This window comes from Puma concolor, chromosome E1, assembly GCF_028749965.1.
Source record: "Puma concolor isolate L17-30 chromosome E1, mPumCon1.1.hap2, whole genome shotgun sequence".
In the NCBI taxonomy this organism is placed as follows: Eukaryota; Metazoa; Chordata; class Mammalia; order Carnivora; family Felidae; genus Puma; species Puma concolor.
The window spans coordinates 48,397,092-48,422,188 of NC_141680.1; the positions used below are offsets into that span (position 1 = coordinate 48,397,092).

General features: G+C 40.5%; 1 protein-coding gene across 11 annotated transcripts in view; it reads left to right on the forward strand.

The window, feature by feature from the left end:
• TANC2 (tetratricopeptide repeat, ankyrin repeat and coiled-coil containing 2) overlaps positions 1-25,097 on the forward strand; it is a 377,119-nt gene that overhangs the window by 298,224 nt on the left and 53,798 nt on the right. For all 11 annotated transcript variants that reach the window (XM_086687668.1, XM_086687670.1, XM_086687671.1 and 8 more), the window contains 3 exons: positions 4,322-4,488; positions 7,588-8,195; positions 24,071-24,179. In XM_086687668.1, coding sequence (XP_086543794.1) covers positions 4,322-4,488; positions 7,588-8,195; positions 24,071-24,179 — 884 coding nt within the window. The remainder of the gene's footprint in view (positions 1-4,321; positions 4,489-7,587; positions 8,196-24,070; positions 24,180-25,097) is intronic.

Sequence of the window (25,097 nt, forward strand, 5' to 3'; positions counted from 1 at the left end):
CTCTCCCTCAAAATAAATAAACTTAAAAAAATAATATTATTACTAACAAATAAGTAGTAGCAATCCTTTGTTGGTTCCCAGTTATTTTTTTAATTTTCACTTGTCTATAAATCTTTATGGCTACTGATGATATAGACTATGTATTTAACCTACAGAGGGGTGCCTGGATGTCACTTGGTTGGGCATACGACTCTTGATTTTGGCTCCAGTCATGATCTTGCAGTCTGTGGGATTGAGCCCCCACATTGGGCTCTGTGCTGGCAACACAGAGTCTGCTTAGGATTCTCTCTCTCCCTGTTTCCCTGCCCCTCCCTCACACATGCACTGTCTCAAAATAAATAAACAAAATTAAAATAAATAAATAAATAAAAATAACCTACAGAAGTTTGAAAATGAGCATGCAGAAGCATTCTTGTAAGGCTGGTTGCATTTGAGAGGTGAAGTCTACAGATCATGAAAGCCTCATCTCTTAAATTTATAAAACCAGGGGCGCCTGGGTGGCGCAGTCGGTTAAGCGTCCGACTTCAGCCAGGTCACGATCTCGCGGTCCGTGAGTTCCAGCCCCGCGTCGGGCTCTGGGCTGATGGCTCAGAGCCTGGAGCCTGTTTCCGATTCTGTGTCTCCCTCTCTCTCTGCCCCTCCCCCGTTCATGCTCTGTCTCTCTCTGTCCCAAAAATAAATAAACGTTGAAAAAAAAAATTTTTTTTTTAAAAAAAATTTATAAAACTGAAAAATCTTTTAGGAGTACTTCTCATTGTTTTTACAATGTTAGTACCATTTGGAAATCCTTTGCACTTATTCCGAATCCTAAAAAATGTAATCTTAGATAAACGTGATGCCCTTATTTCTTAACAGATGAAATATTTTTGACACTTCATATCCCCTATATTAATAGATAATTTCTAAGTAACCACTTCAAGGAAGCAAATCTCAAAAAAAGAAAAAAAAATAGCCACGATTTAGAACAAATCATTATCTTAAGTAGGGCACACATTTCCTTTTTTTCCCCCTTTTTTTTAAAAAAGAAATCATACATTGCTCATGAGATGAATAACATAATCTAGAAATTTGTGCAAATGAAAATTTGATTTTATTAGCAATTGAATTATTTCATTCATTAAAATGTCCATATCATAATTGAGAGTATATTCTTGATCTTTATGCTTAAGAATGCCTCTGAAATGTTTTTCCCAAAGAAAAATCTCAGCAGATGCATTATCACCAGCCTTTTCCTCCCCTGGAAAATCATGGCTTTCTTAGGAAGAAATCTGGGTGAAGTTAAAGGAGGTGTAATTGGAGTGGTAGAGGCAATGGTGTGCTGGTAAAATTTTAACAGCCAGCTGGGGAAGGAGGGCTTGTAACATTTGCCGGTTTCCACTCTGTAAATAAATATTCCCACCTCGGCCAATTTCAGGCTACCAGCTTCTTGACAACGAGCTCTTGAAAATACTGCAGTGGGCTGTCCCAGGCCAGTCCAGGATGGCTCCAGCACGCCACCTGGTCGAGCAGGGTGATGGTGCTCAGTAACAGGGAACAGATCTATTACAGCTGCCAAGCAGCTGTATGATACGAAATTTCTTCTATGGACATTAAGACAAAATTATGCATAAGGGTGCCGTGGTCCACAAAATCAAGAATGCTAAGAGTCCCCAGTTTTGTGGGTCAATCCATTAGTTCCAAGCAACCTTTTTCTCTTCCTTAATTCTTTAGATTCCCTACAGGAATAATGTTTTTTCTCAGTACTACGTCATCTAGGATGCCATTTCATGAATAATCATTGTTAATAAAGCTGGAATCCATAGTTCATTTCCTAAAAGGTCACCAGATAAAAGTAATAGTTAAAACTCTTCATAATTTAAGAACTGACTTATATTATATTTCTTAGGATGTTGAAATTAAATTCCTATAAATATAAAGCTTGTACTTTGGGGAAAAAATAAAGTTTTATTAGTCATGAAAAAAAATCTGCATATTTTCAAATAGAGAACCAAAATATGTATTTTCAATTGGTCTTGACTCCTTTAAAAGAGCCAATCTTATACAGAAACCCACAGACTTTTCCTTTTGTCCCCAACTTCCTGCTTTTCCTCCTCAGGTATAACCAGTTTTTCACTTCAGATATCCAGTGACTTCTTTCTTCCCCCTACTTTCCTGCCTTCAGAGCCTGTCAAGTCCTACTCACCACACTTGATCCTTGAACAACCGAGAGGTTAGAGGTGGTGACCCCCACAGAGTTGAAAATCTGCATATAACTTGTGATTCCCCCAAAAACTTAACTGATAATAGCCTACTGTGGACCCGAAGCCTTACCGATAACAATTAACACACATTCTGTATGGTATATGTATTATATAATTTGTTTTTTAATTTAGAGAGAGCAAGCGGGGAGGGGCAGTGAGAGAAGGGGACAGAGGATCTGAAGTGGGCCCTGTGCTGACAACAGCAAGCCCAATGTGGAGCTCAAACCCACAAACCACGAGATCATGACTCAAGTCAAAGTCAGATGCTCAGCCAACTGAGCCACCCAGGCGCCCCTATATAATGTAGTCTTACAATAAAGTAAGCTACTGGAAAAAAAGCTAAGAAAATCATAAGGGGGAGCACCTGGGTGACTCAGTTGGTTAAGCGTCCCAACTCTTGATTTTGGCTCAGGTCATGATCTCATGGTTCATAGGATGGAGCCCCACATCAGGCTCTGTGCTGATAGCATGGAGCCTGCTTGGGATTCTCTCTCTCCCTCTCTCTTTGCCCATCCCACACTCATGCTGTCTCTCAAAATAAATAAACATTTTTTTAAAGAAAATCATAATGAAGAGAAAACAAATTTACAGTGCTGTACTAAATTTGTTTTGAAAAATCCACATTTGTTTTTAAAAATGTAAGTAGACCCTCACAGTTCAAAGCCATGTTGTTTAAGTGTCAAATGTGGTAACTTTTGCTTATTACCCCTAATTCATTTGTACTAATGTGTACATTCACCTGGGTTTTCTGAGGGTTTTTTAGTTTATTAACTTTGAGAGAGCACGCACGCATGGTGGGGAGAGACAGAGAGAGAAGGAGAAAGAGAATCCCAAGCAGGCTCTGCACCAGCAGCGCAGAGCCCAAGGCTGGGCTTGAACTCACACAGCATTCCAGAGTTGGACACTTAACCAACCGAGCCACCCAGGCGCCCCAACCTGGGGTTTTTCTAATCTCTAATTTGTTCATTATAGATCAAGATTTACTAAGCATTTAGTGAGAGTGAAAGCCTAAAAACCCACCAAGCCTTTTTCTACAGCCTAGCCCTAAAGCTAAACTGATTTTGTCAGTTTAGGAGAGGGTAGAGTCCAGGAGGGAACTGAATACAAAAGTGACAGGTATTTGTCTTTCCCACATGACTCCTCCCTCCTAGGAAGATCACACAAGGGTCTGGTCTTCGTGAATCTGCTTAGGTATAGTCTAGGAAGCTGCTAGTTCTTTTTTGTTTTTTTGTTTTTATTTTTTTTTAATGTTTATTTATTTTTGAGAGAGAGAGAAACAGAGCACAAGCAGGGGAGGAGGAGAGAGAGAGGGAGACACAGAATCTGAAACAGGCTCCAGGCTCTGAGCTGTCAGCACAGAGCCCATCGCGGGGCTCAAACTCACAAACCGTGAGATCATGACCTGAGCCGAAGCCAGACGCTCAACCGACTGAGCCACCCAGGTGCCCCGGAAGCAGCTAGTTCTATAAGATCTTGGGATCCAGGGATCCAGCCTGCCTGGTTAAAATCTGTGTACTGGCTGGGATTCCTTTTCTCTGTTCTACCACCCTTACTTCCCACTGCACATTTACATGAAGTCATATATACTGCTTTGGACTTCACATTAAATGGTTTTTTTCTTTTTTTTTTTCTTTTGGAAATTCCCAAAGGAACATGTGATTGTATTCTCTTCAGTGCTATTAGATGAGGTGGGGGCAGAAGGGGAAGCAAATTCTTTTCAGCTTTTTCAAGTATGAGAGAAAAATGAGTTTCCATGTTCAAATTTTCACAAATGTTCAAATTTTCACAAATGTAGTTCAGTCTGTTTCACAACTAATAACATGAGGGAAATGATGATGATGATACCTGGACTTCATGTATTACATATGGAACAAAACTTTTACCCCTGGTAAAAACAAAATGAATTCACTAAATGAATTATTCTTTGTCTTTATAATAAATTATGTACTCTAAGCATTTAGTAAACACAGGAGACATCTTTTCTAATCTTTTTTTCCCAAACAGACACGTGATCAAATACCCAAAAAGAACTCAGTTACCTGCTTGGTAATTATTAAGTAATCTGTTTCTTTCTGTCTCAGAGAGGAAAATCCCAGATGAAGATTTCGTCATCTTAATTGATGGATTAAATGAAGCAGAATTTCACAAACCGGATTATGGGGATACAATTGTGTCATTTCTGAGTAAAATGATTGGAAAATTTCCGTCTTGGCTCAAACTAATTGTCACAGTTAGGACCAGTTTACAGGTATGTGTTTGATTGTTTTGGGACCATAAATAATTTCTCTTGGAGAGTGCTTAAACAGAAAAAGTTCTAGATCCTTGTTCCCTTACTGATGAGTCTTTCTAAACCCCTGTCATGTCCTGGAGCACTAGAATAATTCCCAAAGAGTCTATTTTGAGAGTAAGAGATACAATGACCTAGAGAGAGCATTCTGTGTATATGACTCTCTTGCTCAGATTCCTGTTCCCATTGCTCTAGATAAAGTGTCCCTCAAAATAACATGAAAAGAAAGTCTATTTTCTACTTTGTCCTGAGGATAGCAATGCAAATAGAATCCCTCACTCTAATTTACTGTTTGACTTTTGCTTTACCTTTTTTTTTTTTTTTATCGTGTGATGCCATGCAAAACCCAGTTCAGTCTGCCATCTAGAGTCAGATTTTCTCCTTCTTCCTTCTGCTTCTACTTGAACAGCTTTTCTGTAGCATGAAGGTGTATGCCTTCCTCTAAGAAATATTGGCAGACTTAAAGCTTTAGATTAAAATTACTACCACTGAAACATAAGATTTTTTTTTAATCTTTTTTACCTTCCCTCCTCACTCACTGATCATTTAATGGCCTGGAAGAAGGACTAGGAATATGGATCTGAGCCTGTAAAGACACGCAGGCTAAGGATAAATGACTCCACCTTCTCTGCCATTTTCTTTGTAGCTGAGTTAGTATCTCCCACTCTTTACATATTCATACTTAGTTTAGAACAGAGTTTCTAGCCTTTTTTTTTTTTTTTTTTTTTTTTGCCTAACCATTGCCTCTTGATGAACATCAAAATCTCACATATTATACACCTATCCCACTATTTTGATACAAACCACTTGTAACAATTACTAGTGTACAGAAAACAGTCTTAGCTCCCTCCATTTCCCTTCTCCCAGGGACTAGGAGTATTCCTACATACTGACCAATTAGCTTTACTAAAGCAATCTCAAAAGACATTTTAAGTATGACCTGATGAGCAGATGACTTTAACCTTTCAGCTATACCAAAGACCAGGAAAAGTACTCTATATATTAATCTACAAAGTCAAAATTTCAGTGTCCTCATAAATCAACATCTGTAATAACTTCGCAGATACTTCATTCACTTCAACCAAGAATTTTCTTATTTTCATTCGGCTCTGACAGTGAAATCATTCATAGGTCTTACGAAAGAAGAACCCTCATATGTGATCATTCATTATTTCCACACGTATTTCTTAACTTCAAGTGTGGCGGGCATTTTCTAGGAACTGAAGATACAGCGGTGAACAATACAGACAATGTCCCTACCTTTTAGCTTTTATTCTAGTGAGGAATACAAACAAAAACTAAGTAAAAAATTAAAATTAAAATTTTAGGTAGTTTTGGTGTTACGAAGACAAAATAGGGTAAGGACAAATGAGGATGATAGTTATTTTAGATAGAGCAATGGGAAGGCCTCTCCAAGGAGCCTGGCAAAATGATGAGATCTAATTTACCTTTTTAAAAGATTTCTTTGGTTGCTGGCTACATAGATAATAAAATGTAGGGGATCAAGAACAGGAGCAGTAGTATAGGTGAAAGGTGATGGTGGCTGAGATGAGGGTGTAATGGTGGGGACCCTGTGAAGTGGTCATACTTTGACTATGAAGGGGAATCAGAAGGACTTAATGATGAGCTGAGTGTGGAGGTGAGCAAGAGAGAAGATTCAAAAATGAATCACAGGTTTTCAGTAAGCAATTGGGTAAATGCCGGTATGAGGAAAAGAGAAAGATCCCAGAGACCTCCTGTGATTTGGTGATGGGGTCATTTATTGACATGGGAAGGTTTTGTGGTGGGGGGGAAATGCACTAGTTCTGATTTGGTCACATTAGGTTTGTCTACACAACATGCAAGTGTAAATGTTGAGTAGACATAGGTATATGATGAGAGCTCAAGAGGAGAGGACTAAGCCGGAAACACAAGGTTAGGCCTCACCCACAAGTAGATGATATTTAGAACCATGGGACCAAAGAACTATTGTAGGGAGTGAGGGTGGCTAAATAGGAGAAAGGAGTGGAGACCCAAGCCCTGGGTGCAATGAAAGAGGAGCCAGGAAAGGCTGGTAGGAGTGGCCGGTGTGCTAAGAGGAAAATGAGGAGAGCATGCTACGGAAGCAAGCTGCAGAAAGTGACTCAAAAGGCGTGACCAGCCCTGTGAAACACTACTGAGAGGCTGAGCAAGGTGAGCCCTGAAACATGGTTATTGAGTTTGGCAAGGTGAAGATTACATGTAACCTTGACAAGAACCATTTGAGTGAAGTGATGTGGTTGAGGTCTGCTCGCAAGACAGAATGGGAAGGAGGAATGAGAGTTAGGAAGAAGGGAAAACTCTCCAGTGAAGTTTTGCTAAAAATGGGAACAGAGATATAGGACAGTAGCCGGAGGGAGGAATTGAGGTGTCATTTGTCTGTATGACCCAGTGTAGGAGAAGAAATTGATGCAGAACAAGAAAGTGGATACTTACAGGACCAAAGTCTGTACACAGATAAGAAAAGATGGAACCCAGAGCATGAGTCACCACAAAGCCCTACAACCTTTCCCCAGTATAATTTCCAAGCAGAGCACCAAGGTACCAAGCTTATTAGAAGTATTCCTTTGGTGTAAGGCATCTCCAGAAAGCCTTCGTTAATATGTAGTCATCTTATTAGGAAGGTTAGAAAGGTATGTGTTTATATGGAGTTCTCTGAGTCCTTAGACATTTCTCTTACTGAATTGTACTTTACATCATGCCATGGTTTACACTGATAAAAATTAAAGCAAAAGAGTTATGTGGCACTCCATTTTCTATTTATTTTAGGAGTGTTATGTAGAATATTGGCCATTGAATCACTCCTAAAGTACCCTTTATGAAGACCCATAAAAAATTATCTCAAGTCTCAATATAAGGAAAAATTATGTCGCTTCTGTGCAACTAATTTGTTTTAATCTGTGGATACTAATACTTAATCATATTTCCCTCTTTGGCCACTCAGAAGTTTAGAATAAATTTGTGGACCTCACAATTGATCACAAGAGTTAGGGGAAACTGAAGGTCTTTCTGTCTCTCTCTCTCTCTCTCCATCTGTTTTAGGAAATTACCAAGCTGCTGCCTTTCCATAGGATTTTTTTGGATCGACTAGAAGAGAATGAAGCCATAGACCAGGACCTGCAGGCTTACATCCTGCACCGGATACACAGCAGCTCAGAGATCCAGAATAACATTTCACTTAATGGCAAAATGGACAATACTACATTTGGCAAACTCAGTTCTCATCTCAAGACCCTCAGTCAAGGGTCCTATCTATACCTGAAACTCACATTTGACCTCATAGAGAAAGGCTATCTAGTGTTAAAGAGCTCTAGCTACAAAGTAGTTCCTGTTTCACTCTCTGAGGTTTATTTACTCCAGTGCAATATGAAGTTCCCAACCCAGTCTTCCTTTGACCGGGTGATGCCTCTCCTGAATGTGGCAGTGGCCTCCCTGCACCCACTGACTGATGAACATATCTTCCAGGCCATCAATGCTGGTAGCATTGAAGGCACCCTAGAATGGGAGGATTTTCAGCAGAGAATGGAGAACCTCTCCATGTTCCTAATCAAGCGCAGAGACATGACTCGTATGTTTGTACATCCTTCTTTTCGAGAATGGCTTATCTGGAGAGAAGAAGGAGAGAAAACCAAATTTCTCTGTGATCCCAGGTAAGCCATAGACCTGTAATAAGCAATTCTGAGCCTATTTTGTATTTATTGCATGGAGCATGGGTATTGAAAGCAGTGAGAAGTGTTCTTCATTGAACATTTCACACAGAGGAAACATCATCTCCGTTTCTTCTCCAGACCAGGTTGTAATGAGGTTAACTAATTTATTTCCTCACAATGTTACTTTTAAGACACAAAATCTGCATAGATATTTAGAATGCTCCCCTAAATTCCTGTATATTTGTAAATTTCTCTGTGCTAGTGGACCCAGGCTATAGTTAATTTAGCCATTTAACACACTTCCTTCGTGTTCTTCAGATATGAAGAAAAGAATTGGTATATTGTTCATCTCTTTGGCTTAGAGCAGAATCATTTTAAAATCACGATTACACTTTTAAAAGCCATACCATTGTCAAAGCCACCAGTGAATAACCCCATTAAAGCCCAGCCCATGCTAAGATTTGTGCTGGAAAATGGAATCTTAAACCTCACAGCTGAAACAGACCTGAAGAGATCAGCTGGTCCAGCTGCTCTACCTTTAGATGAATAAGGTGCCATTGTCCGTCCCCGTTTTACTACAAAGGCCTTAAGATGCTGAATCAGTGCTGGAGGTCATCGAGTTAATAGGTGGGGGGAAAGGAGGAAGGACTAGAAAAAGCATGGCAAATATATGGTATGTGCCACCACTCCCCTGCCCTGCATCCACGCATCCCCAGCACTCTTTCCTGATGAGCCTGACCCTGACTTAATAATCGTTCTCAGCTCAACAAACCAGACCAGGTATGAAACTGTTTCCCATTCCCTTGGGTAGAACTAGATCTCTAGCATCCTAGTGGGGAGTGCTTTCTACTCCTCCACACTAACCTTTTTAAAAGACTTACTCCTTTAATAAAGTTTTCAAAAGCAGATCTATCCCTGACTTCCTGGAAACAAAGAAGACACCAATAACATAGCTGGCAGATGCAGAGTATATTCTGGCTAAAAAGAAGAGGGACCAAATTTGCCTGGGCCTCTGTCCATGACTCACCAGAGAGACTCAACTCTGACCATGCTGGGGTTTTATTTCTCTCCTGGCATGTTCTTCACCCGGCCTGACTACACACAACTGTGCTTGTGGGCATGCTGCTTGGCCTACTTCATGCCGGTTCATTAGAAAATTAGTTCCAGATTCTGATGAAGATATTAAGCCAGGCAGTAGATTTTGTGGTATTTTCCTGAGAGGGAAACTTTTAAAGAAACAAGCTATAGTGGAAAGAACATGGATTTTTGAGTCATTACCTGCATATAAATTTCTTCTAGGGACTGTGACCTTTAGAGAGTTTTATGTTTCTGAGACAATTTTCTTATCTATGTAAAAGAGATAATAATTCCTAAAGTTGTTGAGAATTAAGTGAGGTCATGTAGTACCTAGAATAGTACAGAGTATGAAGAAAGTGTTTAAAGAATGTTCTTTTTCCTCCCATCTCTTTGCAGTAATAGGCCCTCAACTAAATCCTGTGGCTAATTGTATAGGCAGCAGTAAGTAGTCTTCTGCTGTTAGCATTCAGGGGCACAAGATTTTAAAAAAAACAAAAACCAAAAAAAAGCAAAAAGATAAAACAAACAAAAAAAAAAACCCCCACTGAGTCTGAGTCTCTTCTATGAATTGTATGGCATTCCCAAGAGTGTTTTATTATAAATCCCACTAGTACTGCCATGACGCTTAATACACAGAGTTGGCAACCACATATTTAAGAAAAAGAAACCAATCTAGAATTGCCTAATGAAGACTTTGAAACCAGTTTCCAGAGAACTTTGCTAGTTGATCTGCTCCCTCTCTTCTTGGAACATCTCAAAGAATTGAAAGCTGAGGTCCAAGGCAGCCAGGTTTCTACTGAATCAACCGTATCCTTACAACAGGTGAAACCCTTAGGGGCTCCCAAAGGAGAAAATATGGTTTGTTGCTGCCATATCATGACTTTCCAGGATTACCTTCTCAACATGATTTATTAACTAGAAGCATTTTGGCAACCAGCTGATACACTGGGACAAGCAAACACTTCTAACTTCAGACGCTATGTAGTCTGTTCCCTGTGATGAAATAACACTCAGAGCTGCTGAGGGATCATCATATATCACTTAATGGCAGAAAGAGTAAAATAGTAGGACCAGGAGTTATCAAAAAAGCTACCTTACATTTCATTTCAGTTGGAATTCAGCCTTCTACCCAGCACTGTCTGGCACCAGCTTTGTTACTAAAGTATTGATCTTAGAGCTTGAGGCCCCCTGGGTCAATGAGATGGAAATTCACTAAGAATTTAATGCTATTGGCAAAGCCCAAGCTGGCCTTTCAAAGAAACTGACTGTAATTGCTTTCTGTTTCAGGCAAGTCTGATTAACAGGACTCTTTCAAAGCAGGGTTTGTCTTTGTGGCCTTCAGCCTCTACTTCCCGTACATTCCCCCTCTGCTCTCCAGTTTCTCCCTAGTTTCTCTCTAGAGCATCTCATGTATTTCAGTAGACCAGAGAGACCAACTCTGTGCCTCTGAAATCACATTACATAAGCCAGTGCCGACATGCCTGTCTCAGTGTAGGGAGAACTCTCAGAGGCGACAGAACATCTCTATTTTTCCTAGTCCATTTTCCTGGGTTTTCAACACTCACTCGTTCGCCCTGAACTTGCCGACCTTATTAGGGAATTAGACACAGATGAGAATATTGTATTGTGAAGCCAAAAAGTAGTTGATCCTCGTCAGAAATAGGCCACCCACAGAGGTACTTCTGCTAAGTTGAAGAGAGTCAGTAATCTGAGGATGTACTGGAAAGAGGAAATAGAGCCAAAGGTCAGTGCTACAGCCAAGATAGAGTTTTCCTTATTTTAAGTATCAGACAGCCTGTTGTCCCAGGATCAGGGCAGATAACTGACATCCCAGAGGGAATAACCTAGTGTTGCATAAACATACAACTGTCACAGGAAGATGAGTTATAGATGTCCTTTCTCAACTTGGTAACAGGATGGGTGTGTGTGTGTATCCAACTGTAAGCAGAGTGAAAAATCTTTTATCACATCAGAACCTCTAAGATTTTAGACTTGCATTCTGTATGAAAATATGCCTCTTGAAGCCCTCACAAACCTCAGACCTCACCACCTTATTCTAGCTTTCCATTTCCCACTATTCATCACTGTCATATCCTGAAATTAATCCATTTTATATTTTATTCCCATGGGCACTGAGATATCAGATTAACTCACTAATCTTATAAACTGATCTCTGCTATTCTAATAAGAGGGAGATAGCAAACCCATTTGAAGCAACTTGTGCATTTAAAGTAAGGCGTTTGAGAAAAGAAGTCATCAGTCTTTGTTATCTAACCTATTAATGACTTTGATCGTTGAAATTTGAGGCTGGGAGAGTAAACAGTTGGGGGCTGCTGGCCTTGTGCTGCTTAACATTTCTGCACAGCGTTAGGCTAGCCCTGCATGAACACCCTTTCTTTTTTTGTTTCCTTTCTTCACCATCTCTATCTTCACAGTATCTAGCCTCCCATTCCACAGGAACAGCTCACAGATCAATGTTTACATATATACATATATATAGGAATATATATGTAAGATTTTTATATCAAGATTAGAAGATTCAGTATTTTTAACTTTTTTAATAAAACACATGATGCTTGTGAACTTTTTTGAGTACTGAGCTGATACAACCTGATGAGGTTATGATTTGGGAGCCTAATTTGGGTTGACCTGATTTCCTCAAACTAAGAGAAATAAATTTTATGGCGGGTAAAAAAGGGGAAGGGCTGCACAAATCCTACCTATTCCTTGTGGGTGTAGTTGAGTATTTACTTAATTCTTTGTGACCAGAGTTGATGTCTTATAATACGTGGTCTGTTAAGATTTGTCCTCATCATTTTGGTCATGTTAGTCTATGAATTACACATTGGAGACCTGATGCTCCAAAATCTGTGCCACAAAGCAGAGTGTCGGAGAAGAATCAATGTGCCTAAGTTAAAAAAGAAAGCATTCTCCCTAAAAAGGAAAACTAACTCTGTGCGGAGGACCTGCACAGCCTGGCTTTTTATAGAATACACGGCCTGAGATAACCATAAACGGTTATGGTGATGTTGTTTATTTGTTTGTTTTAATCCAAACATGAGCCTTCAGGCAGGATGACATTCAACCTTGCCATCACTGAAACACAAACTCTAGATTACTACTGATAGCCATTGCAGGCTCCCACAACAACCCCTCAAAGTGGGAATGGGCTCTGTGCTTTCTAGAAGTATTAGGGAAGAATTCAGCAAAGTGATGGAATATTGGAAGGAAGAAAAAAAAAAAAAGGTCTGGGAATAAATCAGCCCTTCGGAGGGGTTTGGAAGAGTTCAAACAAGGAAAAAGGTGGTGTACCAAACATCTACTAGCACTTGACTATCAGGAGGTGATCTACCTGCCTGGAAATATTAACTCTCTAATCTCCGTTCTGGGTCTACATCTGCTTCACTTCTAATTCTTTTCTGTCACTAAGGGGAATTCAGTCTTCTGAATTCTTCTGTTATGGTTTGAATGTAGCTTCCATGAAGAGATTTCAAGGATATATTATTGGATATTTGCCTAATTTTCCAATAATTTTTTTCCGTGTTGTCTAATCCAGTTTCTAACTCCCTATTGGCATCAAGACTAAATGTGGAACTCCTATCTGAAGTATTATTCTAGTGACTGAAGGTCATGGTTTTGTGATTTAATGCAAGGGAGAAATTAGATGAAATCTAATGTATATCTTGGAATATATCCAGTTTGCCAATTGCATGAATGTCCTTCAGCTTTACAAATTTCTTTTCTCTCAGCATAAATCATGGGACTCACATCTATTAGTCAAATAGGCAAACTGTTCCCATCTTTAAAACTCTTGTACCTTTGAGGATGGACACCAATAACACTTTTTTCCTTTTCTAAATTTCCAAAAATCAGTTTGGAAAAACCTAGTAATCATTCTTACTGCCATAAAAACTCATGTGAAATTTGCTAAGTTATTAAATATACAGAGAAATAGTTCTGCTTATGAGAAGATGGAGAGAGAGCATTATTTTATGAGTTGGCAGGCATGCAGAAGAGTCAACTAAAGAAAACACAGAAGGACTTATACTCCCCTATATTGTTTGATTTTGGTACAAGATAGTAATGTTGCTTTATATGTTGAAAAGTGTGTGTGTGTCGGTACACACACTTTTTTTTTTTAAGTGGGTATGCCCTGAATAGCAAATACTGGTTAAAACAACTTACCTAAAAATCTAAACTGGGAGAAGCAGAGCAAGTGATTAAGGCAGTTTTGATCCTGAAAGTAGCGTCAGAAATAGAGGCTAATTTGTCCTGTTAATGAATCTCTAAAGCAATAATGGCTGAATGAAAAGATGGGAATCCCACAGGCTTTCCCAGGTTGTCAAACCAAGATTAGTGGCACGGCAAACAGAGGGAGTTATCGCCAGCTTAAGGGGATAAGACAGCACATTTTCTTTTTTGTGAGCACAGCAACTTCCTCAGCGGTCTCTAGAGACTTTCAAAAGGAGCTCTCCACATTTGGTAAAATCAACCCTAATAGCCTTCTGTCCTCCCAACTGTAAGAACCCCCAGCTGTGGGGCATGTATTGACTGCAGCCATCAGCTTACCCAATTGGTTCTACCATTCAAATGTTACTTGTAAGCATTCACTTACTTATTTCCACCTCTATGGACCACACCCTAGGGTCTCATTTGAGCTGCTTTTGCCTCCTGATGGGTCTCCCCTTCAAACCATTCTCCACCAGCAGCCAAAGTAATTTTTTTAAGCACAAATCCAACCATGTAACCTCCTCCTGAATATCCTTTCATGGCTTCTTCAAAGCCCTGTACAACAAAAGTAGCTTCTGCCTACCTTTTTAAATTGAGCTCATTCATTCTCCCTCCTATTCATGATACTCTGGTCATAACTGATCATCTGCTAATTCCTAGAACTTGCTGAGCTCTCTCCCACCTGTGGGCCTTTGCACTTAACAGTTCCCTCCATCTGGAGCTCACTTTCCCTGGCTTGTCACATGGCAGCATCTCTCACTCCTCCTTCAGATCGCAGCTTAAAATGCCATTTCCTCAGAGAGACTTCCACTTGTCACCTTATATAAGTAAGTCCCTCCTTGTTTTCCTTATCATAGCAGCTTATATACTTTTTTCCTAACAGTTACCACAATCTATTATTAATTTGTTATATGTGCATTCTTGTTTATATTGTCCATTTTGCCCTCTAGAATGTGAGTTCATGAGGACAGGAACCTTTTCCGTCACACTCACCCTGGTCTTCCTAACGCTTAATAAGTATCTGGCACACAGTAAGCACTCAGTAGATGTTTTTTCAAATAACGAATTAATAAGTAAACAAAGGAATGATAAGTGGTACTAATTTTAAGCTTACAACTAAAAATATTTGAGAAACTCTTCTGGCAATTCAACAGACAGTGTCTTTTGTTCACTCTGTCACCGTGTGTCAGGAGTAAGTGGAGCCATGCATTTCAGCAAGGATTCAGTGAGCACTTATAAAGTAATATTTTCAAGGCTCTGTGTTAAGCACTGCAGAGGATACAAATACAAGTTAGATAGATTGTCTACCAGGAATTAACAGGTTAGTGGTTTTAATAGACACATTTATAACTAGCTATAAATCAAGGCAGAGTGCTATGCTAGGGGTATAAACAAAGAGCTGAGCAACATGGGGGAGGAAGAGATAAATGATAAATCTTAAGTGCCTGCTGTTATTGTTTTAAACTGTGACAGTTCAATGGAGTCATAGCTCTTCTGCCTCGCGAAGTCCTGCCAACTGCCTAAAGACTTCATTGTTGAGGAGAAGTGTCCATTTGCCTCAGGCCGGTGATGCATTAACAGAACAGAAGGGCAGTTGGAAACTGGGGGACAAAGTGGTAGGAAATTTCTATCCAGATTCCATGTTTAAAAAGAAGTAATGCCGCTCCACCCATTTCTACAAAGACGTATCTTGGGCACACTTGACTTTTACAGTCCACTACCTATGGTTTACTTTCATCAGGCCCTTTCATTTCATTTCCATACTGAATATGAAACAGTAGGACAGGCTGACTACAGATGTATTTTGTATTCAGGTTGCAAGACAAGAACATGCCAAAGCAGTTACCGGCTGATAAGCTAAAGGTGGAAGAAAGAATTTTTGCAAAGATGTGTGGGTGTCATTTGCTGAGAATTGACAGCAACAAGCAGACTGTAAGGCAACATCCACCAAAGTGTGGCTGTGGGCAGCATTTTTAAGATGAGAGATGAAAAAGAGGATTGTCATTCTCTTCTCAATATTTGAGTCATGGTTCTACTCATTTCACAGTCGAACAGTGGCAACGTAGATGCCCACAAATTCAAGGCCACAGTGGGAGTGAATTAGAAAGCAGATCTGGAAGTCCTTGTGCTCCTCTTCCTTGAGCCCATCTGCTTAGCATGTGTTCGTTTCATGAAACGTTTGTTGAACTTCTACTCTACACCAATGACTCTGCCAGCCAGAGAAACTTTGGTGAATGAGATCCCACCCAACACTAAAGCCATTACCTTCTAAAGGGAAGTCATGAGCAACCAACAATTGTGCCTTACTACAGAGTACCCTAGGAATCCGGACCAAGAGAAAATACTTTGCAGAAGAGGTGATGCTCAAGTTGAGCCTTGAAGGATGAGTTGATTCCATGAAGCACTGGAATGGGAGTGGGAGAGCACTATAGACAGGCAAGAAAAGGTCATGGCAGGAGAAAAAGCAGGTGTAAAGATAGGAAAGTCTTTGGGGAATTGTGAGAACATGTGATTAGAAGGTAAGACACATGGTCAGAAAAAATGATTACAAGTGTCACTAGGAAAAAAGCTTTGAATACTGTGTTTAAGACTTCACAGTTTATTCTGTAGATAACAGAGTGTCTCTGTACCTTTTTTCTTAATGTTTATTTTTGACAGAGAGAGACAGAGCATGAGTGGAGGAGGGGCAGGCAGAGGGAGACACAGAATCTGAAACAGCCTCCAGGCTCCAAGCTGTCAGCACAGAGCCCGAGGTGGGGCTTGAACTCACGGGCAGTGAGATCATGACCTGAGCCAAAGTGGGATGCTCAACCGACTGAGCCACCCAGGCACCCCTAGTCTCTGTACCTTTTTAAGGAAGAGGAGACAATGATCATTTAACTCTGATGATGTGAAAAATAGCCCTGACAAGTGGTATATGGAAGATGGGTTGAAGAAGAGGAGAGAGTACAAGTAGAGATACTTGTTGTAAGGTTTATAGCAATGGCGTAGGTGAGAAATGCCAAGACCTACAATGTGAGAATAGAGACCAAGGTGTATGTGAGAGAGACATTTTGGAGATACTTAAAAAGCAGTTGGTCGTTTTTTGTGTGTAGACGGTGAGGGTGGAGGGCTCACAAATGACTCCCAAAACTTATCTTGAATAATGGAAAGGAGTGAAGCTACTGACCAACATACACCATTCTGACGGAGGAGGGCTTCTAGCACAAGCAAAGATGGGAGGAAGAATAATAGGCTTATGGGGCGAAGGTGAGTCCTGTTTTGGACATGTTGATAATGAATTACCTCCAAGGAAGATGAACAGGAATGTTTAGCAATGTGACTTTGGAAAATAGGGAAAGAGAACATTTAAAGCACAGAGTGATGGATTATCAGCAGATAAGTAGACGATAGCAGCTGAAGGACTAAACAAGATCACCCAAGTTAAGAGTATAAAGCAGGAAGTTTAGAAGCATGAGAAGAGAATAGTTTCATTTAAATGCTAGGAGAGGGGCGCCTGGGTGGCTCAGTTGGTTAAGCGTCCAACTTCAGCTCATGTCATGATCTCGTGGTTTGTGGGCTCGCATCGGGCTCTGTGCTGACAGCTGAGAGCCTGGAGCCTGTTTCAGATTCTGTGTCTCCCTCTCTCTCTGCCCTTCCCCTGCTCATACTCTGTCTGTCTCTCTCTCAAAAATAAATAAACATTAAAAAAAGAAGAAAATAAATGCTAGGAGAAAATGATGAGCCAAATAATAATAATTTACAAGGGGAATAGTAGAGTTAGAAGAAGAAACAAGAGAAAGTAAGATGATGGAAGTCAAAGGAGAAAAGTTTTCTGGGCCAGGTCTGAAGTGATGAATATAATTTCTGCCTGCATTCCATTAGCCAGAACTCTGCAACCGCACTTGAATGTGAACATGAGGCTCCTGGCAGAGTAGCTGCCTCCTAGCAACGGCTACTGGCTGTGGAAGAGAGCACAGATCTTTCGTCGGCAGCTGTCCCCCTCTGTCCCATAATTCCAATCTCACTAGGTCTCCTTAAATAATTCCCCACATCCACCTCTATACCATACGCACATTCCACAGTAGCACACAGTATTTCCACCCAAATTGTAAGATAGATAAGCTGGCTTCAGATTGTAGGCAATGCCTGGCCAGCGGGCTGTAACTCTACTGCTTTATCACATGTGAGCACTGCACAGAAGAGTATCAAAACACCTACCTAAGTAATGTTTCTCTGAAACACTAGCATGTTGTATATCGACTTTCCTCATAAGAACTAATGAAATCTATGTGACTACACGTCAGTGCCTATGACTAGAACAATGGAGAAAACATCCATGCTGGACATATTTGAGCCCATTTGTTAGCATGTTCCCCTACTACAAATAGAACCTTTAAGTCTAGCTATCTCCCTGGGGTGCTAAGTGAAAATCTGTTAGAAAAACAAACATAGAGCCATTGTGTATTTTGTGTAAAACAACTGCTCTTCAATTTCCAAACTGTTAAATGGGCCAAAGGAAGGGAGAGTGATTCTTGCTTTAGAAAGGGTTTTTTCTCTAAAGGACCCCATAGCTCTGAAGTCTTGAGGCATAGGGAAGCAGGGTTATCATGTAAGAGTAGCACCTCACTGCCTTATAATCTGCCACTGTCCAAGGGTTGGCATCACTTGTCTCCAATTACCTATATCAAGGGGCTGCTGATGCCTGCAAAGGGGAATGGAGGTAGGATCTACCCTCTGCTATTCTGGATACTACCTTCTGTACCTTTGTCAGAACATAAACATCCAGGATAGAGGAGAGGCAACAGTGCTGGGGGAAGAATCTTCAACTCTTACCTGTGATTGGTTCTCCGCTAAAATACCTAAAAGCAAATCCATCGTGAATATGTGTTTTAACATCCTCCTGAAAAACCTCTGGTCTACATGAGAAATTTCTATTCGTCCTGTTAGCTTAACTTTTACTTTCTTTCTTAGGAACTATTTAGCTCTGTCCTTATCCCCCCACTCTGCCTAAAATTATACTACCAAGTTTTCCTGCATTGACTAACAGTGTATGGCACCCATACCCACTGATTGTTCCCTAATCTGTGGATTTATCTTTTGGCTGTGAAGCTATTGAGGTCAAGGCATGGAGGGGTAAGGATTGAGGTTAAGGATAAGGTCTCACATTTCACCCTGCTGCACACATTAAAGATGAAAGCTCTGTTTGAGCACAGTCATCTTCCAATATGTTTAAAGTCATGTGTGGTTAATATTCATTCCTTTAGTGTGGCACTGTGCTACTTATGGAGAATGTAAAAGAAATATAGAACACATTTCACTTAATATAGCTCACTTAATTCTTGCCACAGTCCTGAGAGGTAGTTAACACCGTTCCCTTCTTACAGAGAGGTTATGTAGTTTTTCCAAGGTTGCAAAGCTTTTCCAAGTGGCAGAACTAGGATTTGAACATAGGTCTATTTTAATTTTGTTTCACAGATGAAGAGGCAGCACTGTGAATTCAGACAGGGAAATCTGCAATGGAACTTTGAATCACAAGGTGACCTTGTTATATAAGCTATGTGGAAATCATTCTACTGCCTTCACCACTGCCCCCCCCTCCATTTGGTCTTTATCACCACATTTGAACCCACATAAAGTTGACTTTGATTAGCATCATCTTTAATTGTAGAGGGAAAACGCAGTTGTGTTCAGTCGTGCATAAAATCATGTCACACTGATGAGAGCTCCCTCTATTTCTTAGCTAGTCTCTCCCAAAATGCCAATCAAAAAATGTCAAAATTAATTGTTGATTTTAATTATGTTAAGGATTCAGAGTTTATACCGTACAAATGAATACATTGCTCTTTACATTGGTTGACTTCTTCACACAAATATGCCCGTTTTTCACACGAATGAAAACCAAGTTGCTAATCTCGTCAGTGTGCTAACAGAACTAGGTTTCAGAAAACCCTGGGTTCTCATCCCAGCTCTTTTATATCCCAGCATTGTGAGCTGGGAGCTGTCCTTCAGTCTTGCCAAGTCTCAGTCTTCCACCATAATATTAGGAGTAATATTTAGTCCTAGGTGTTTGTGAGAATCTAAGAAAGCATTAAAGTATTTTTAAAACCACAAGGTAGTGTGCAACTTCACAGTATTACGAATTCAATCTTCTTTAAATATGTGTTCCTATTACCTAAGAGTACATATTGGAGACAACACGGCTTCCAGCCTCCATACAGTCTCGCAGGAAGACTGGCATGCAGACAGCGTGCTGCAGCAGGTGTGATGGAGGTGTGTACCAACAAGACTCTAAGGGAAGAGCCCCTGGGGCATCTGGTGGGACCAGGGAAGACTTCACAGAGGAGATGCTGTGCACTGAGACTTCAGGAAGGAGAAATAGTTGGCCTGATGAACTAAACAGGGAAGGGAATTCCAGGCGGAGGGAAAGTACATTTGAAACCCTAAAATAATTTACTCTGTCTGAAATTAGAGGCACAAGGTAAGGAGGTAAAAACAGAGAAATAGATGTGGGACAAGTTATACCATGTTATACCATGAATACCATGCTAAGGAGTTTAGATTCTGTCTAGGAGGAAGTATAAATCCACTGAAGAATTTTGTGCAGCATTTTTACCAGGTTTCTGCACTGTAAGATTATTGGCATGGGCCAAGGAGCAGGCAGTGGGAAGAATGAGGCTCTTGCAATTGTCCAAGAGAGAAAGTATAAAGAGAGGAGAAAACACCTGCTAGATTTTATGTCTGAGTGATTGGCAGTATATTAAAAAATAAATCTTAAAGGGATTTGGATTTGAGGGAAAGCTTCAAATAATGTCATATGACAGGTCATTTGAATTATCATTTGAAGGTAGAAGGATCCAGCAGGCAGTTAGAGAAGCAAAACAATATGTCTGTGCTGGAGATCTCACTGCAGTGAGAGCTGGAGCCAGGAGACCTATGATATGAGAGGAAATGGAAAATAAAGCAGAGAAGTTACATCATGGAAGGAAATGGGAGCTGAAGTGTCAGGGTGGTGTCACAGATGTCGGAAGAGAGTTCCAGGGGAGGTAGTTAATAGGGCCTGATGCTGGAGGGGAGAAAAAGAAAAAGACAAAACTCAAAGGCTAAAAGGCAACCAATGAAGAGGCTGCTGGTGATCTTAGAGAATGGTGAGGCTAGGAGTCAAAAGGAGTAAGGTTTGAGAGTGAACAAATAATTAGAAAAATAGCAATAAACACAGACATGTGTAGTGTAACACATTCAGACTGTAGGTTAGCCAGTGGCACCACACCTTATCAGAACAATAAGGGATAAATGGAAATGCCAGCATATAATATAAATTGCTATTATCCTTCGTGTCCTGAACACTATAAACTCTGTGTCCAGCGAACTATTCAGAACCATTTTTGTGAATAATGGGATATACTTGTGTCAAAAAAGAAACGAATTACCGTTGTCACCTTCATCCTTTCCTTGACCTGTATTGCTTGCTGGTTCTCCTCGATGCCAGATCAATAACAGCAAAAGGAAGCATTGTCATCTCTAGCTAGCTGAAATGCATACTAATGCAAACATCTTACCAGGATTTCTCAGTTATGGTAGTAAAATTAAAGCACGAGGGCAATGTCGATTCTGTGTCTAATCCGTTTCCTTCTCAGATGTGAGTTGTTTTTTTTTAATCTTACCCCTGATGGGCATGGTTTCTCATTAATGGCCTGAAGCATCGGGAGTAGGTCAGAGGCCTGTATTCAAGGGTCCTAGTACTATGTAGATGAGTCTACGGATGAGTCAAAGTAATAATTCTTACACCAGAGAGGCTGCAATAATTTCAATGTTAATAACTGGATAGGGTTTTGAGAACTTGAGATAGGGCTCTTTATAAATGTTTCATGTCGGGGCGCCTGGGTGGCGCAGTCGGTTAAGCGTCCGACTTCAGCCAGGTCACGATCTCGCGGTCCGTGAGTTCGAGCCCCGCGTCGGGCTCTGGGCTGATGGCTCGGAGCCTGGAGCCTGTTTCCGATTCTGTGTCTCCCTCTCTCTCTGCCCCTCCCCCGTTCATGCTCTGTCTCTCTCTGTCCCAAAAATAAAAATAAACGTTGAAAAAAAAAATTTTAAAAAAATAAATAAATAAAAAAATAAATGTTTCATGTCATTCTCACTTAACCTGTACCCTATTAAAATAGCCTACCAACTAAATTGGGCTTTCTAAGGATAAATAAAAGTTCAGTAGCAATTTCCAGGTTTTGTGAATGTGAAACAATCTGAGCTCATACCTACAGATGATACTGATGATTCCATGCAGGCTACACTTCTCTGAGACACTCTTTTAACTAAATAACTTCCTTTCTGTTATGGTTAATCTTATCCAGTCAAGTAAGTTGGCACGGTATCCACTAGAATTCAGAAATTCTTGAAGTTCAAGGTTAGAACATGGTAAAAGTTCTTTTTAAAGTCTTTTTGGAATGAAATCTCTCGATAATGATTCCTCTGTAAGATGGGAGTTAGCCCATACCCTATTATTGAGATTCTTTACTGAAGCTTAAAAAAAATCAAAGAAGAAATTAAAAATGCATTTGTTTTTCAGACTTAGTATGAGGTCTCTCCAGATGTTAAACCTGGCAGAGTAGCCAACGTTCAACACAAGAGAAAACCATCCAGTAGATATTTGGGCCACTTCTCAGGGAAGCATCATCAATGAAAATTTACTTGCTGTTTCCTTCTTTTTGGTTAATTAATTAGGCTTGAAGCTGAGATAATGATTTAATTTCCCTCTTCTATGATACTCCAAGTGAAAGGAATAGAAGAGTTTTGTTACCAGTGGCGTAAAGAATTCTACTAACCAGTAGCCTGGTGGGGGTGAAGAGAGACAGTTCTAAGTGTCCACGGCTCCCACAGGCCAGAGCAAATGTGGCAAGAAGGCACATCCCAAAGATGTGCTTTGCTTCCAAAAAATTGTATTGAGAATTTTTTTTAATATGAAATTTATTGTCAAATTGGTTACCATACAACACCCAGTGCTCATCCCAACAGGTACCCTCCTCAATGCCCATCACCCACCCTCCCCTCCCTCCTACCCCCCACCAACCGTCAGTTTGTTCTCAGTTTTTAAGAGTCTCCTATGGTTTGGCTCTCTCCCCCTCTAACTTTTTTTTTCCTTCCCCTCCCCCACGGTCTTCTGTTAAGTTTCTCAGGATCCACATAAGAGTGAAAATTTTGGGGGCGCCTGGGTGGCTCAGTCGGTTAAGTGTCCGACTTCGGCTCAGGTCGCGATCTCGCGGTCCGTGAGTTCCAGCCCCGCGTCGGGCTCTGGGCTGATGGCTCAGAGCCTGAAGCCTGCTTCTGATTCTGTGTCTCCCTCTCTCTCTGCCCCTCCCCCGTTCATGCTCTGTCTCTCTCTGTCTCAAAAATAAATAAATGTTAAAAAAAAAAAAAAGTGAAAATTTTGTACATGCAATACACTGTGTTAGGCACTCCAGCGAATATAAATAACTCAGAATTTCCGTCATAAATATGAATACACGCACACACACACACACACACACACACGTATACACACATACATTGACACTTAAAGGAATATATCATTAGGATGCTTTGAGCTAGAAGAAATAGAAAATTCCAACTCAAATGGATTGAACAAATAAATGTATTACTTCATATAACAAGTCCAAGCTTTAGGCAGCTTCTGATTGTCATATAGTCAGGGCTTATGCTCTATTTTTCTGTAATTCTCTCAGTTTAGCCCTTCTGTTATCTTTGTTCTCTGACCAGATGCCCACATGATTGCAAGAGAGCCATGGCAGTTCTGGTATCATGGGCTGATAAGACAACATGCAGAGGCAGAAAAGAGGGTTTTCTCTTAAGAGATTAGGGACCCATTAGCAAGGTGATGGGGGGAATGGAAGCTGTTAGGAAACCTACAGTCAAGTAGAGGAGAGAGCAAGAAATACTGTGCTAGATACTGTACTAGAGAGATATACAGTCTATAAGCCTTGTACCAAAAAGAAAGTACTGCCCTTTCTCAGCTGGGGGAAAGGTAGAGGCGGATCAAAGACAACTTCACTTGGACAAGAGGTGGTTAATCCATTGGGGGCATGTTGAGCTTAAGATACTGCGGGACCTCCAGGTGGAGAAATCCAGTAGACAGTTGGATGTATATTGATTGGAATAAGTCTGGGAAATCTAGATTGAGAAAAAGATACAGGTGGTGGTGAAGGCTCTCAGGATGGATGAGCTAATGGAGAGAGGACAGACTAGGACCGGAAAGGAGATCCTGAGGAGCACTGACATTTTAAAGCACGGGTAAAATAAGAGGAGTTCACAGAGACAGAAAATAAAAATGAATCTTTTAATGCCATCTGTGTGTGGGATGGGTGCAAGCCAACTAGAAATGACATTTTGTGGTATTCACACATGTGATCTGGGTAAAGGACTGGTAAAAGCGAGGAACCTTTCAATAGCCATTATTTGCCCAGCATCAGGTGCTGTTCCCTAAGAAACTGGTGGAATGAGACAGAGTTTCCCTGGAGGTATGGCTAGACCTGAACAGTCCCCCACCAACACAGAACTGGAGCATTAAAATTCTAAAATGAGTCTCTTTTTCTTTGCAGGAGTGGTCACACATTACTTGCTTTCTGGTTTTCCCGCCAAGAAGGAAAACTAAACCGACAGCAGACTATAGAGCTGGGACATCACATCCTCAAAGCACACATTTTTAAGGTAATTACAAAAGTTGAAGAATTTTCTCTTTCCATCACCAGCAGGCTTTCCTTAACACTGTGTGTGTGAAGCTACTGTCATTTTCTTATAGTCCCTGCTTGTTGTAAAGCTGTTCCATCTCCTAAAATTTATGGCCTGTTCCTCCAGAGACCTTTGGGAAGAGAATGACATTTGTCTTCTCCCAGTTTAGCCGATTGCTAGGCTTTTTGGGACATGTACATGTATAATCATTTAGGTAAGAGCCATATACACATACATATGTGTACTCTATATATGACCTACCATGTCCTATAGCAATCAGTTGCAGATTTTCACAATGCCTTAAAAAAAAAAAGAAAGAAAAAATCGCTGAGAGCAGTTATTCTTTCAGTTTTCTTGTAATTGTTTTATGAAGATTTTTTTTCATATTCTGGGTGCTATGATTTTCAAAATGTTTATCTGGAGCCAGCATTAACCTTTCTTTGGGCTACCTCCTCTGTTCGCCATTCAAATTACAATCCCAGTTGTTCCCTCAGTAGTTTCACAACATTTAAGAACTTTATAGCATCCGCTTCCCTCTCTCAACATCCACAAGGCTGGAATGGAGGACCCAGAAGAGGGCACAGGATTTGTCCATTTGTGTATGCGTGTGTTCGGGTGTTTCCTCAGCACTTACCTGGGCATTGTCCTAGGTCCTAGGGATACAAAAGCAAAAAAGATACTAGTCCCTAGTTTCAAGGGACTTATAGTCTAAGTAACAGTTGTGGGATAAAGTACAAAAGTCAAGAAAGAAATTTGCTCTCCTGGTGTTTCTAGCCCACAGTTTGCCATTGCATCTGCTACCTCCAATCCCCACAGTCTCTTTAGAGTGCTCTTCCTGCCTCAGGATTGAGAAATACTAGTATCTTAAATAGTTCTCTGTGTTGGACTTCCCCCAAG